The sequence below is a fragment of the Plecotus auritus genome, assembly GCF_963455305.1.
Source record: "Plecotus auritus genome assembly, chromosome: 5".
Taxonomy (NCBI): Eukaryota; Metazoa; Chordata; class Mammalia; order Chiroptera; family Vespertilionidae; genus Plecotus; species Plecotus auritus.
In genome coordinates this window covers 10,910,083-10,925,017 of record NC_137776.1, presented here as the reverse complement: position 1 = coordinate 10,925,017, position 14,935 = coordinate 10,910,083, and the positions used below count along the sequence as shown (strand labels likewise).

Sequence of the window (14,935 nt, the reverse complement as noted above, 5' to 3'; positions counted from 1 at the left end):
AATTCCTATGCGCACTGCGGGCCCGGGATGAGTCGGCTGCTAAGCAGGACAGGCAGCGGCACCCGGCGGGCCGGATAAATGTCCTCGGCGGGCCGCATGTGGCCCGCGGGCCGTAGTTTGAGGACCCCTGCTACAAGAATGAAAGTATGACAATAAGGACTCTGGTAAATTGTTTTTGCAAAATTACTTGTAAAACAATCGCAAGTTTTTAAATTTTAGGGTTTTCCCCCCACAAGATGCTGAAACCTGTTTAAAGGAGAAGGGGGAGTTAGCCCAGGAAAGAATGGTAGAGACTCCTGCCTGGGATTTAGAAAGCAAAATGGGTCCAATCCACAAAAAGAGAGACAGCCTTTGATGTCCTGGCGATCAAGGACCAGGGCTTAAGGACCAGACTCTTAAATCACAAGGCATTTACTGCCCTAGATTAAAAAAAAAAATACTTTTGTGCATCAGTGTCTGTGATTCAACATGGCACGTTTCCAAATTCAGTCTTAACCCTCAGAGGGTAACGTTCGGAGGGCTCCCGGCAGGAACAGCGTGGAGCCCATTGCTGGAAGGAGCAGCTTAATGATTTTCTACTCGCCCCACCCCAAAATCATTAAAGTGTTCCTTTCCCAGAGCCCAAGTTCAAGCCGAGGGCAAAGGGAATTAAATGAAGAAGCAGAAACTGCAGCTAAGACCAGGGAGTTGCCAAGGGCCTAATTTTAGGTCCTGGCTGCCCCAGCTGACGCCCTGCTCTGCGGGCTCGGCCAGGAGGACCACAGCGCGGCCGGCCGTCAGCGGTGACGGAGTGAGAAGAGCGTCTGTGTAGCCATCTGCAAAAGCAATTAGTGTGGCGTTGGTGTGCTTTGAGAGAGACTCCCAGTAATGTCTCCTTCGACAAATGTTTCTTCAGGTGTTCGAGAATCAGTAAGGGAAAATGTCGGCGCGGGGCAGAAGTTTCCACATGTGTGCCCTTCTGACGGTCACGCTTCTCTCCCTCGGAGTGCTCCCCAAAAGGGAACGGATCCTGGAATCCCTGGCTTTTCGTGGCAAGCAGCTCCCTGCTTTCCTCTGGCCACAGCTCACAGCCACAGCCTCCGTGTTGCCCAGCACGTCTCGGGCTCTGTGACCTGGACCTGGAGGGATGGGAGCCATGCTTGCACTTGGGGGAGAATTTCTAGGTCTCTCCCTCTGGCATTCGGGCTGTCTTTCCTCTCTTCACCTATCTCCCAGCCGCAGCTTTCATGCAGAGGGCAGACAGTGAGAGCCGGCATCTCCCAGATCAAAGGGGAAACTATAGATGTTAAAGTGACACCTTTGCTCTCCTGCACCCGGAATAATAAAATGATAGAAATATAAGCCCCCAAATCACACTCCACTCCGAATTGTCACCAGAGAGCAACACTGTTTGCATAATTATGGCAAGGAAACTCGCTTGACAGACCACTCCCAAGAGCATGTCTTCCTTTTGCACAGTTCTCATGCCTGGGCCCCCCACCAGGGACGGGGATACAAATTCCGCATCCCTACGGGTTGGGAACTATGATGGCCGGCTGGTGTTCCCTATCCGAAAAGGAGACTGTTTTTTATACATTTTTTTAAGAATTTATTTTTATTGACTTCAGAGAGGAAGGGAGAGGGAGAGAGAGAGAGAAACATCAATGATGAGAAAGAATCATTGATCAGCTGCCTCCTGCACGCCCCACCCTGGGGATCGAGCCCACAACCTGGGCAAGTGCCTGGACCAGGAATCGAATTGTGACCTCCTGGTTCGCAGTTTGACGCTCAACCGCTGAGCCACGCCGCCCGGGTGAGACTCTTAATAAAGGCTCACTGCGATGGGCAATGAAAAAGCAGGCTGGCGCTGCAGGCCGAAGGAGAGCATCCCTCAGGGGCTGTGCCCTGGGTGAGGCCCACTGCTGTCGAGGGGCACAAACTGGCCCCACCACTTCTCTCTCTTCCTCTATTTTCCTTCCAATTTTCCTGGTCGATTCGCGTTCCCTGTCTCCGTGTCCCAAGTCCCGTGTCGGTCTGTCTCTAAGCCTGTTTCTGCAGCCCCCCCCCCCCCCGCATGCACACAGACACACATACACGCACACAAGCGCCCCTCCCGCCCCCCTTCCCGTCTCGTGGCGCGGGCCCTTTCATCCGCTCCCTCGGGGATTTGAGATGTCGCTGCAGGAAGTGCTTGTCGGCCTAGGCAGCAGCAGCAGGGCCCTGTGGCTTTGACAAACCTCGTTTAATTGGGAGGAAGCCAGGAGAATTTGAAAGAACTGAAACATCCACGAAGCTCCTTTTATCAGGCATAATTTAAACTCTGCATGGAAAAACCCCTATATGTATAAAGAAAAGTCAACTTCCCTCCTGCTGCGAGCGCTCTCCGTCTCCCCCCAGCGCAGGCCGCCTCCTGCAAGATTCCATCTTTTCATTTCTCTAAAAGTGTCAAAGCAGATTTGGGTCCTGTGGCTGGGCGAACAGCGAAGGAATACAGATTGGCCTCTCTGTTACACCCGCATGCGTGCACACGCTCCCCCCGCCCCCCTGCCCCCGCCACCTCCCCAACGCGGAGCCCCTCTGTCGTGGCTTTGCTTCAGATGGCCAGGAAAATCAAAACCCACGTTTCTCCCGACACATCACTTTGGACTGTTTCTACCTAATTACCCTTCATCAGGCAAAAGCTGACGCCCAGAAAACTTGGAAGATCCCAGCAGTTCTCTGTATGTAGAACAACAGATCCTGGAGGGGACCAATGGAGAAGTTTCTTCAAGTGGAGAGAGGGTAGTGTGTGTGTGTGTGTGTGTGTGTGTGTGTGTGTGTGTACACCCAAGCATGTATACTTGCCTGACATGGTAGCTAGAAGTCCTGAGCCTCAGAGGAGAAAGCTAAGAAGGAGAGATAGAGGGGCTCAGAGTGGGGAGAGGGGAGGGGATGGGGATGAAGTGGCGGGTGAGGGACCAGGAGGGTACCAGTAAGAATTCCAGGTCACTGGAAATGTGTTTTACTCAGCCACAGGCCAAGCCCTGCCCCTTCCGTCCTTTCGAATTCCACTCCAGGTCCACCTCCAGTCTCATCCATCTCACTTGAGTTATTCTAGTTCCTCCGAAGACTTGCCTTGAGCGCACACACATTCCCTGAACATCTGCAGCTGATTACGCAGACTGGAGCTGTTTAGATATGATTTGTGCTAATATGCGTACGAGGGTGCCCCGCTTCCTCTTGCTCACCCTCTCTTCCTCCCACGCCGCGGGATCCTGGAGGTCAAGGACAAGCCTCTTCCTCCCCTCAGTTTTTATAGCACTTACTATGTTCTTAACACTTAATGGCAACTTAATAACTACTGACGACTGACTCTTCTCACAGGGTCAAGTAAGGCACATTAACCCCAGCTCATGATGATGGTTATTTTTGGAGATCCTCAATGACTCACTTAAATAATAGAATACCTTGAGAAATCCCAAACGAAGAGCTCTGGGCTGTGGCAGGATAATGTCCAGGATGCAGTGGGGCTGTGTTTGCAACCCTCAAGACTCTGGCCAGACCAGATGTCTAAGGACCTTGGTCAGAAGCTCCTCACCCCATCCCGGTACCTTCTTCCCAGTCTGAGCCCCTAGAACCCCCTTCTTAGCTTTCTTCTCTCCAGCGTAGGACTCCTAAAAACTGCTTACAGTTGAATGGTAACCACCTAAGGCTAGTTCCCCCCTCCCCGCAAACAGCCGGGGGCATGACCACACTGCCCACATCCTCCGTGCAGCCCTTCCTGGCCACAGCCGGAGAAACACGAGGAGAGCTCCGGCCACTTGATCCCTCAGCAGATTGCAGATTTGGAGGATGACTTCAGGCCCAGGCCGCTAAGCTGATTTCAGGGTAACTTGTGTTTCCCATGGGCCTCCGGCCTGGGCGGACGCTCCCCTCCCCTGGCGCCCCACCCCGGTACTTCCCTTGGCAGCATCCGATTACCCATCAAGACCCGCTCAGCTCTCCTCTCTGACATATCCATGTCACCTCTCATCTTACTCTCTGTGGAGAGCAACGGGGTTGTTAGCAACTTTGGTTCTGCTGCTCCTGGCAGATGCCAGCGAAAGCAAGCAACTCCAAGGCAACTTTCATCTCACCCCATTTCGCAGTGTAAGTGTGTGTGGGGGAAATGTTTGGATCGTTACAGGGAAGTCTGTGTCACCTCAACCCTCCCGTGCCTTTGAGTTTGAGAGAATCTCATGCAACACTCAAGCGAGATGGGTCCCTTCTTGCTTCTCCCGGGCTAATTGATCTCCAAGCTCACTTCTGGCTGTAAAGTCTATGATTCTCCAGGGCTCAGAGGAAATACTTCGCACTGAGACGGGCATGTGTGTACACACACACGCACACACACACACACACACACACACTCACTCACCATCGGGAAGCTGGTGCAGCTGAGATGGCAGGGAGCTGAAATAATCATGGACCAGGGCCTCCTGGGCGGAGACGCGGTCTCTAGGGAAGCCTTTCAGCATTTGTGAGGCCAGGTCTTCGGCTTCCGGAATTCTGCCCAACCTGAAAAAGCGGGCGAGAAAAAGTGAGTTTCTCCGGAGAACTCCCTTCCAAAGAAATAAATGGGGAAAGAAGAGCCGTAAAGAAAAGGGTGTGTCAAACAGAATTTTCCTGGGGTTAGTCAAGTTGATGGCAAGTGGAAAAATCACCCCCACACGGAAACTCTTACCTGTCCTGTTACTAAGAGGAAGGGAAAATCTGTGTTCTATCATTCACCCACCTCCCCCGCCAGCCTCCATAGTGTCTCTGGCACCATCTATATTATAAAAACCCAATGACCCTCACGCCGTAATGACCAAACGACCGGTCACCAGGAGGCGCGCGGGTGGGTGGGGCTGCGTGCGTGGCGAGGCACGTGTGGGTGGGTGGGGCCGCATGATTTCGCACGGTGGGCCTCTAGTGTATACATAAAGGACCCAGAATTATAATTATAGAAGCAGAAATATGTAATTAGGACTCTTCTGTGAGGGACACAGCAGCCAATACCAGGCAGAACAGCCCGATTGGAAATATGCTCCCTGGGCAGCAAGCACAGACGCCTGCCAGGGGAGGAGGGAGAGAAGCAATTTTGGAGGCTAAAGCTCAGGTGGAAAACACCCTTAGGTACAGTGTTTCTGAAGCTCAGCTCCCAGGGTTCGAGGTAAGATGCTCTCTTGGTTCTCACTGAGATGGAGCATAGGAAGAGACATAGTTAACTACCCAAATTACAGTCAGGACAGATCCTCAAGTTGGCCTGATGTTGAATTATAAATCTGGAGACAAGTAAATCCATTAGTTGAGCAGCTACTATGTGCTGTAGGTGCTTGGCTCTGAGAGATACAGGCAAGACTCTGCCCTCTGGCAGCTTGGTCTAGCAGAGGAGTTAGACACCAGACAAATTATCATACAAACGCACGAGTACAACTGTGAAGGAAAAGGCCCAGATACCTGACTGAGAGTGGGAGGAGCTGGTCAGGGAAGGCTTCCCTGAGGAAGCGGCATTTGAGCTGAGAGCTGAGGAACTGGGGGGAGGTGATGAAGGCAGAGATCTGTGGTGCTCATACACATAGATCCTGGGGTGGGGTGGAGAGGAGTGAGTTTAAGGGGAGAAAGGCCTGTTGGGTGGCCTGCAAAGAGTGGGGACAGACACTGGTTTGGCTCAGTGGATAAAGCGTCAGCCTGCGGAATGAAAAGGTCCCAGGTTCAATTCCAGTCAAGGGCATGTACCTTGGTTGCAGGCACATTCCCAGTAGGAGGTGTGCAAGAGGCAGCTGATTGATGTTTCTCTCTCATTGATGTTTCTAGCTCTCTATCCCTCTCCCTTCCTCTCTGTAAAAAAATCAATAAAATATATATTTTTAAAAAGGGTGGGGACAGATATGAAGATAGGGAGGGTGGCAGGCGCTAATCCTCCAGGCCTTGTGGGTCTTTATGCTTCCCATTTACTTATAATGTTTGAAAGTCTTTGCTAATCGAGTGCCAGTCATTTAAGTACACCCATCTCCAGAGCCCACAGAAGGGTTTGTAAGTGGAAAGCCACAAAAGCAGGTCCCAGGAGGCAATGAACCACAGGGCTGATGTGTGACATTCAGAATTAAATTGCATGGCCATGCAAACTGCCAACCAAGCAAACACAGAGGGGCTTATTTAATGTCAACTCTACATACCAGCCTGAAGCACAGAGAACGGACACCCTTCCAGGATGCAGGGATGCTGGGAGTCCTGGCCCAGAATCCTAATTTGCCTAATTTTTGCATAAGATTTACATGATAAACTTTCAGGTGTCTCATTCCCATGACATGAAACTGTTTCTACAAACAGGTAACTTTACCCTCACACTCAAGAGTAATTGCTTTATAGACTTAAAGAAAACATTTGCAAATCCGCAGTCCTTGCAAATTTCCAAGCCAGGTAGGAGACAAGGGAACCTGGGGCAGAGGCCTGCCCGGTAGCTAGTGGGTACCGGTGCCCTGTCCAGGCTTGGGTTTTCAGGACTGATGAAATGGGGTTGGAGTGGGAAAGCTGGTACAAATCACTAGGGCCTGATATCACTCCAGAAGGAGATTCAGGGAAAACCTTGTGAGGAAACTGTTCTAGGTTCACCCTTGCTATAGGGTGGAAGGATGTGTGCCAAACTTGGGGCCTGAACCCACGCTGTGAACTCCCAGGGGGTGGGTGGGCAGGTGGTTACAGTGAGGAGGGAGCCATGCATCTATCAGCGCCCACCTCCACACTCCCACCCCAATCAGCGCTTTGTTCGCTCCGCACATTCCCACCGGTTGGCTCCTCACGGTTGAATTGTTACGAGGTGAGGAAGGCTGCAGGACTGTTGTGGACTGGTGTCAGCATGGCGTGCATACTGTTTCATCTAGGCTGTTTATGTTGATGGCTGGGGAAGCCAGGACAAGCTGATGGAGCTCAGGGGATGGCAGGGACACATGGGAAGAACAGGCCATCCTGACCAGAAAATTCAAAGACAGGGGAGTAGGTCCTGATGGATGACATGAGGACTTCTGTTTTAGGACTTTCCTCCTCAACTAACTAACCCGCCCTGCACCCTCCCCACAAGGTTGTACCAGGGCTTCCAGTGGTGTTGGGATTGGTCTCAGTCCCACGGCCTCCAAACTATGACTGCCACCACCCACTCCTTCTGCCTCTTGGCTGCCAGAGGCGGCGACCAGGGCAAAGGGTACCAATGAAGGCTTCTCCTCCTGTGAGCCAGTCTCATGTGGGTCTTCCCTGTGTAAGCCACGGGGCAGTGCTCAAATACATATCTCTAGATAGGGGTGGGGGCCTGCCGCTGGCCAGAGAACGTTCGCCCATGTTGAAAGAAATGATAAACAGCAGTTCCCTGGAGGCTGTCTTCAAAACAACAGGGACTTTCAGGTGGTGCAGTGCGTTTGAAAATAAGTGTGGGGTGTGCAGACATCAGTGTGTGTGTGTGGGGGGGGGGGGGGGCGGGGGGGCTGGTTGGCGGCTCCCAATAAGAGATCCTTTGCTAATTCATGGCTCTACATCCTGACCTATTCTACTCTTTGCACTCTGGTAGGCAATCCACATGGAGGCTTTATGAAGCGGTGAATACTGTGTCTGGGGAAATCAAACGGAATTTGGTTGGGTTCAACACGACCACGTTTTCAGGGAAGAACAACATGGAATGTTCAGTTGGGATCTCTCCCCCTCCTCCCCACCTGCGAGAGTGTGTTTTTCTTTGACATTTGAGCCCGTTCCCCTGTCTCTGATGTTTCCCTCACTGCCCTTTTTGCCTCTTCACTGAAGCAAAAAGAACAGAGCCTTGGCTAATTACTCTCAGATCAAATAATACTGGTTATTGTAATTGGTCATTGTCCGAAAACACTGAGTTCTTCTTAGCCCGGAGGTTGCCTGGCACGGCTTAGTTAGCTAACTATTCCGGGAATGTCGCTATTATCTGTTTTACTTTGCAAAAGAAACTAGGGATTTGTTGAAAGCTGGTAATAAAAGTCGGCCCTGGTCTGCGCCGAGACTGGGTGGAGAGGGCCTGGGAAAGCATGACCCCATGAATCAAGCTGCCCCCCCTCCAATAGCCACTCAATGATGTTATTTGGTTTCTCTGTGTCGGGGAATAATAAACCCACTAGGTTTTCTTGCAGGCCCACACTCCCTGTTCTCAGGGCCTCGGGCACGGTGGAGGGGCCCAGAACAATTTTAATGACCAAACGCAGTGAAAGTGAAATGGTTCATAGAGAAAAACCAACAGGCTCCCAGGTGGCTGGCTCTCCCAGAGGCCTCTTCCTGGGGTGTGGGCCCCCAGAGCGGGGTGCTCGGTGGACTGAGGATGGGAAAATGCCCCTTCAAACCCTGCTTCCCGAGGTGGTGCTCACCTGTTCCAGACGTTCTGAAGGCTCTGAGGTTTAAGCAGTGGGAACCATTCTGGAAGGCACACACAGACACGTTACAAAGCAATACGACCCTAAACTCCTGTTTCCAAAAATAATTAAAACCCGAAATGTTCTCCTTGGCTTGGAGGAAGAGGGAATCCGGGTTCAGGCAGACAAAGTAAAGGATGTGGAAGGTCTCTTCTCACTATGAATATTTTATGATTCTGTGTAAGGTCACTATTATGGGATGAATTGTGTCTCTCCCCCACCACCCCACCAAATCCATATGTTGAAGTCCTAACCACAGGCACCTCAGGATTTTACCTTATATGGAAATAGGGTTGTTACAGATATAATTAATTAAGAACTAATCATGAAGGTGGGCCTTAATCCAATATGATTGGAGCCTGGCCGGTGTGGCTCAGGGGTTGAGCATCAACCCAGGAACCAAGAAGTCACCAGTTCCATTCCAATCAGGGCACCTGCCCGATTTGCGGGCTCCATCCCCAGGAGGGGGCATGCAGGAGGCCTCTCCCTTCCTCTTGCTCTAAAAAACCAATAAACACATTTTTTTAAAAAGGGGGACACAGAGGCAGACATGTACAAGGGAAGACGATCCGAAGAGACACACGGAGAAGCCAGCCATCCGCAGGGGAGTCCTGGAGCAGACCCTCCCGCAGCGCCCGCGGGAGGAACGCATCCTGCCCACACCTCACTTTCAGATCTGCCTCCAGAACTGTGAGATAATACATTTCTGTGGTGTATGCCTTCCAGTCTGTGGTATTTTGTTATGGTAGCCCTAGCAAACTTATTATAGTTCGTAAAGCCAACAAACATTGATTTAGCATTCACTGTGTGCGGAGCATGTACCACATGCCGGGAGAGCACAGAGGAAATCTGCACCCTCTCAGAGCTTATAATTCATCTGAGAGAACAAAGTCTGCTTGCCTGCAAAGTCATGTGACCGATGATGACGGGGCAAAGTCTCAAAAGAGGTCAAAAGTAACGGGGCTAATTTTATATATTACTCGCAGGAAAAATGGAAGTGGGTCCTGGCTTGAATGATCCAAAATGGGTGACTGTAAGATATGCAATTTTCTTCGGAGCATTCTTTATAACATTTGTGTGTGTATACATGTGTTCCTATTATTCTTGGTATTGACACTATTTAGCCCAAAATAAAACCACCACAAAAGGGAAATTCCTTCAGGAAATACTAATTGAATGCTTCCTCTATGTAAGGGCCATGAAAGGAGCTGTAGGGGATATGAGCTGATGCTCCTATCAAATCTCTGTTTCCCACTCCAGTGAGAAAAGAGTATTTCAACTCCCATTTAAAATGATGTTTTTGCCTTGTACTTTTCTTGGGCTGGAAATGTAATTGTTTTTAAAAGATCTCTTCTTCCAGCTCCCGCAGGAATGGAAAACACCGAGACTGTTTACCCAACAAAGAACTGAACCGATTTTGCTAATGCTGACAAATTCGCTTGCATGTACATAGCAAATGACCTGGGAGGCTGCTGACCAGTGATGGTGGTTACACACAGGCTTCCCTTCTATGTTTACTTTCTTAAGTTTATTATTTTAATAAAAATCACATATTCTTTTGAAACTTCAAAAGTAATTTCTTTTTTTTTAATATGTTTTTATTGACTTCAGGAAGGGAGAGGGAGAGATAGAGAGAAACATCAATGATGAGAGAGAATCCTTGATCGGCTATCTCCTGCACGCCCCCTATTGGGGATCGAGCCCACAACCCGGGTATGTGCCCTGATAGGGAATCAAACTGTGACCTCTTGGTTCATAGGTCGAAGCTCAACTACTGAGCCACGCCAGTCGGGCTTCAAAAGTAATTTCAATTAAAAATGAAATGTATACTGGTTTGGCTCAGTGGATAGAGCGTCAGCCTGCAGACTGAAGGGTCCCAAGTTTTATTCCGGTCAAGGTCACATGCCCAGGTTGCAGGCTCAATCTCTGGGGATCAAGCAGGAGGCAGCCAATCAATGATTCTCTCTCATCATCGATGTTTCTATCTCTCCCTCTCTCTGAAATCAATAAAAATATTTTATTTTTAAAAGAAATGTATAGTGCTAAACATTGTAGAGGGAAAGGAGTGGTTAAAGAAAGCAACTGAAGTCAAGTTTTCAAGGTCAGATGCAATCAAATGTGACCACTCTGCTGGCGTTTTACAGCCCCAGGTAGGCGCTAAGGGAAGCCCTTGCACATACAGGTTATTTACTCTCCGGCCAGATGATTGTGCCTAAATTCAAATAACCAGTGAAGATAAGAATATCTGGCATTTGTTTCCAATGTTTATTTCCAAATCACTTTCTGCTGGCTATTTGCAGTTCTTCCCTGACCAAACAAAATTAAAATATTTCCTCGTTCATAATGAAATCCATTTCAATCCTCTCCCACGGTCTGTTTTTTCCATACACAGAGCCCTACGTGCTGTGTTTTTGACCCTTTGTATTTTAATACGACTTCTAACGTTAGTGTTGTTCTTGTGGAACATGGGTTTGGAATAAACTGAATTAGGGTTTGAACACTGAACCTAGGGTATTGAAACTGAGACCTTAAGTGAGATACTTTAACCATGGCCAACCTGCTTCCTTGACTCACGTTGGAGGTCATAGTCTCTCCACCAAGGATGAAGTGATTCCCAGAATTCATTGATTCATTGAGATAATGAATGTAAAGTGTCTACCTCAGAGCATTAAACAAAATCAATCCTGTTTGCTGCTCTTCTTACGCTTCCTTGGAAAAGTGATGGCGAGTGAACTGTGTGTGGTTAGGACCCTGGGCCTGGGTTTGGAATCCACACTGTGCCGCTCACCAGCTGTGTAACCTGCGGTTGTTGCTTACCCAGGCCTCAGTTTTCCCATCTGCAGAAGTGGGGTGATTATAGTTCCTGCTGCACAGGGCTGCTGTGAGAATGTAATATAAGTGATTCCCTATGCTTTGCCTCTGCTCTTTTTTTTTTTTTTTTGTCTGATGCACCATGCTTTTCTCTCTCCGCTCAGGTATTTTCCACCTTATTGTTCTCCTTGGGAACCCTCTACAACTTGCAATTGCACTCTACTAAAATTCTACTGTGCTCCAAGCTTAAATTCTTCTAAGCCTGGCTTCATTTCTCTTGAGTCCTCCGTGTGGGCTGGAGGCATGTTTCTTAGCTATGTGGTGTAGTAACATGAACACAACCCGGGCTAAAAATCACCTTTCTGCCATTTATAAACTCGGTAATTTGGGGTAAATTTCTTAATCTCTGTGGTTAAGTAACTCCAAAGTTTTCAAGTCTGTAAAATGGGGATAATTTCCCCCGTGGTATGGGAGGATTAGATAAGACTACACGCTCACGCTGGGTGTGTAGTAGGGGCTCCGTAAATGTTAGTGTTATGCATGTTCCTTTTTTCTTCTTGTTTCTACTTCTCATTTTGGAAAGCTGGCATGGGCTAACGGCGTGGTTCTCAAGCCAAGCTGCATATTAGCATCCATCATTTGGGAGAGTTTGGAAGCCCTGGCTCCACACCCCAGAGAGTCTGATTCACCCAGCCTGGGGCGGGCCCAGCACTGGTCCATTGTTGTGTTGTTATTATTGTCTTTAATGGTCTCCAGATGTTTCCAGTGTGGCACAAAGTGAGGCAGAGGAGGCTGGCCTAGCAAGGAGGCCAGGGTTGACCACTCACCAGCGACTCCCACACACTTCTCTGAGCTTCTTGGGAGGAATCAATTAAGCAATGTATATAAAAATTGCAGAACATAGTGTCTGACACATAAAATACGTTTTTCAAGATGGGAAAAGAAAGCCTGATAAGGCAAAAATCAGTTCCCATGAATTCTCCCAGAAAGGATGATCTGTAAGAGCTGCACAGGGAGGCAATGTAGTAACATTGAACTTGAGGTTCCATGTCTTGCAGAGATGGTTCCTGACCCTCTTCCCACATCTAGTTTGTAGTTGCATAAGCTGAGACAGAGGGATTGATGTGTCCAGAGTCAACCAGGTTTGCTGTTATGAAGCCCAGCCAAAGCCCAGTGCCGGTTCCTAGCCTTCCTTCTCATTCCTATGCAGTGACCTGATGTTGAATGACCTTGCTTTTCTCTTATTGATTTCCCCCCACCCCCAGTAGTTAAGCTGCAAGTGATCAACAAGAAAGTGATCCACAAACAGATAGGCATTGTACACACCACCATTTCAAGAACAGTCTTCTTACTCTGGCTTCAGTTGTCTCTAAAAATCATAGGTCTCTAGGCAGTGTATTTCCCTTCTCCTACCAAAGATGACAGTAAATCATTAGAGCAGATTTTTCTCCATTTCCTCCTTCTGCAGTTCTCTTTATGAGGGTTCTCATTGGAGTTCAATGGGCATTCGAGGTAGGAAAAGCAAAGTAAGCTGCAAAAGGAAACTTAAAAAGCTGAACTTTAAGTTTCCCAACTAAACAGAGTAAAATTAAAATGATGGCGGAATTGTCGCTATCATAGTCAGATAATGCATTTTTTTCATAAATACTTACGAAAGCTTTTTTCAAGAACAGCCACCTTAGTCAATAGAGGTTTGTTGGTTGATTGATAAAACATCACCAGGATCATTTTGAGTCTTACCTCCAGGTAAAACATTTTCTAGTTACTATAGTCTATAGTTACTATAGTCTTGCCACAAGCACCCTAAGGTTATCTTACAGCTGTCCACTGAACTACACCTCTGGCGTTTCCCCAATACAATGCATTCTTGAGATACCATATTTTTAAGTAGTTGATAATGTTGTCAGTCTTATTTCGCTATCTCTCAAGCAGTAACTTTAAAACTGCACCACAGAAATCTGCAGCTCTTCTCTGTCTCTGTCTGCTCCACCCCAAAGGCATACATCCCCCCTCCCAGCTGCTTGCTTCCCTCTTCCTCAGTGACCTGGCTTGGAAGCTTCCTTGGTCTTTGGCTCAAGGACTCTAAATTAGGCTCTTCCGCCACTTTGCATGACCAGTCTTTAAATTCTTATTTGGGTGTCAGGGCACCAACGCCAGTGCTCTCAGGGAGGTGCTCCTTGGCATTTGAGCCTGGCACTCCAATTCATGTTTCTGGTGTATCACTTTTCTAACTCTGCGTCAAATCTTTCAGTAGATTCTAAGAAAATATCCCATCCTCTGAAGCCTACCCCTAAGGCAATGGTCTCGGTAGAGGACAGGGAGGCCAGGCTTTGCTCCTTGTGGGTGGATGGAGAGGTGGAGGGGATGGCATTGCCAGGGGTTTCTCATCTTTCCCCAGGGCAGTACCATGTTTAATGTCTGTCCATCCCCACAAATAATGTTTGAGCTATAGCTTGACCATGCCATTCGGTGTTTTTGGTATGTAATAATGCGTCATTTGACAACATTCCCCTGTAGTCTCAAAAATGTTTAAGGGCTACCACAGGGAGGCACCGTGCTCAGCACTGAGGATACGCAGAAATGATATTTGGCCTTCCCCCCAAAGAACTTATGGCCATACAATTTCTGAGGTACATTACCATCCTCCTCCTCCTCCTCCTCCTCCTCCTCCTCCACCTTCTCCTCCTCATCCTCCTCCTCCTCCGCCTCCTCCTCCTCCTCCTCCTCCTCTCCTGGTCTTCCCCAGCCCCTCTGGCTATTCCTTCTCAGCTTCCAAAGACCCCTTCCCCCTCTGGCTGATCCTCAGTGCTGGTTCCCCAGGGTTCCATCATAGTCTTCTTTCTCTACACACTCTCCCTTGGGCAAATGAATTCACATCTGGGGCAATTTTTCCTACTCTTAACTACTTTAAGATCTAGTCCCCCTCAATAAAAACTAATAATTGCCACTGTAAGCAGACGACTTCCATTTTGTATTTCTAGATTGGACTCTTGTAGTCACAGGCTTGTATTTCTAATTGCTTTCTAGATATCTCCATTTGGTGGCTTCACAGATATCTTAAACTCAAAATATCAAACCTTCTATCCATTACCTTCTTCACAAACCTATGTTTCCCCCCTTTATCTCCCGTGACAGTGAATGGAGCTCTCATCCTCTTGCCCTCTGCAGACGGGTTTTCCCTTCACAACTCAAAGCCAATCAGTTACAACTTCCCCCTCACTCTGCCTCCCAGATGCTCTGCAGGTTTGTCCCCTGCGTTCCTTATCCATTGCCACGGCTCGAGTTGAGACTTTCTACTTGTCTTCGAGAATCTAGAGCATTGCCACATTCCTTCCCACCAATTGATTCTACATATAGTCTTCAAGCAAGTTCTTCTAAAATTTAAATCCTGCCTTATCACCTGCCTTCGAACCATCATCCAATGGCTCTCTTTGCTTACTCGTCAAGCCCAAATCCTTGGGGTGATTACAAAGCACTTCCCCATCTAGGCCCCATTCACCCTTCCAGGTCAATCTCCAGCAATGCCCCACCACAGAACCAACATTCTAGCTTCCCTGAGCAATTTGCCTGCTTGGCACATCACCACATGTACCTGCTTTCCGAGTCCTCTGTGTCAAGGTCCTTTGTCTGGAATGCCCTTTCCCCTTGTTCACCTGGGGAAAGCCCACTTCATGTCTTTGAGACCCAGCTCATGCCTTTCTCTCAAACAGTCCCTGAATTCCCCA

The 14,935-nt window shown here is 48.6% G+C and overlaps 1 protein-coding gene across 8 annotated transcripts in view; it reads right to left on the bottom strand.

Annotated features, from left to right (window-relative positions):
• CDK15 (cyclin dependent kinase 15) overlaps window positions 1-14,935 on the bottom strand; it is a 78,439-nt gene that overhangs the window by 11,678 nt on the left and 51,826 nt on the right. For all 8 annotated transcript variants that reach the window (XM_080670630.1, XM_080670631.1, XM_080670635.1 and 5 more), the window contains exons 11-12: window positions 8,355-8,403; window positions 4,376-4,515 (exon numbers count right to left, since the gene is read on the bottom strand). In XM_080670630.1, the coding sequence (XP_080526756.1) occupies window positions 4,376-4,515; window positions 8,355-8,403 (189 nt within the window). The remainder of the gene's footprint in view (window positions 1-4,375; window positions 4,516-8,354; window positions 8,404-14,935) is intronic.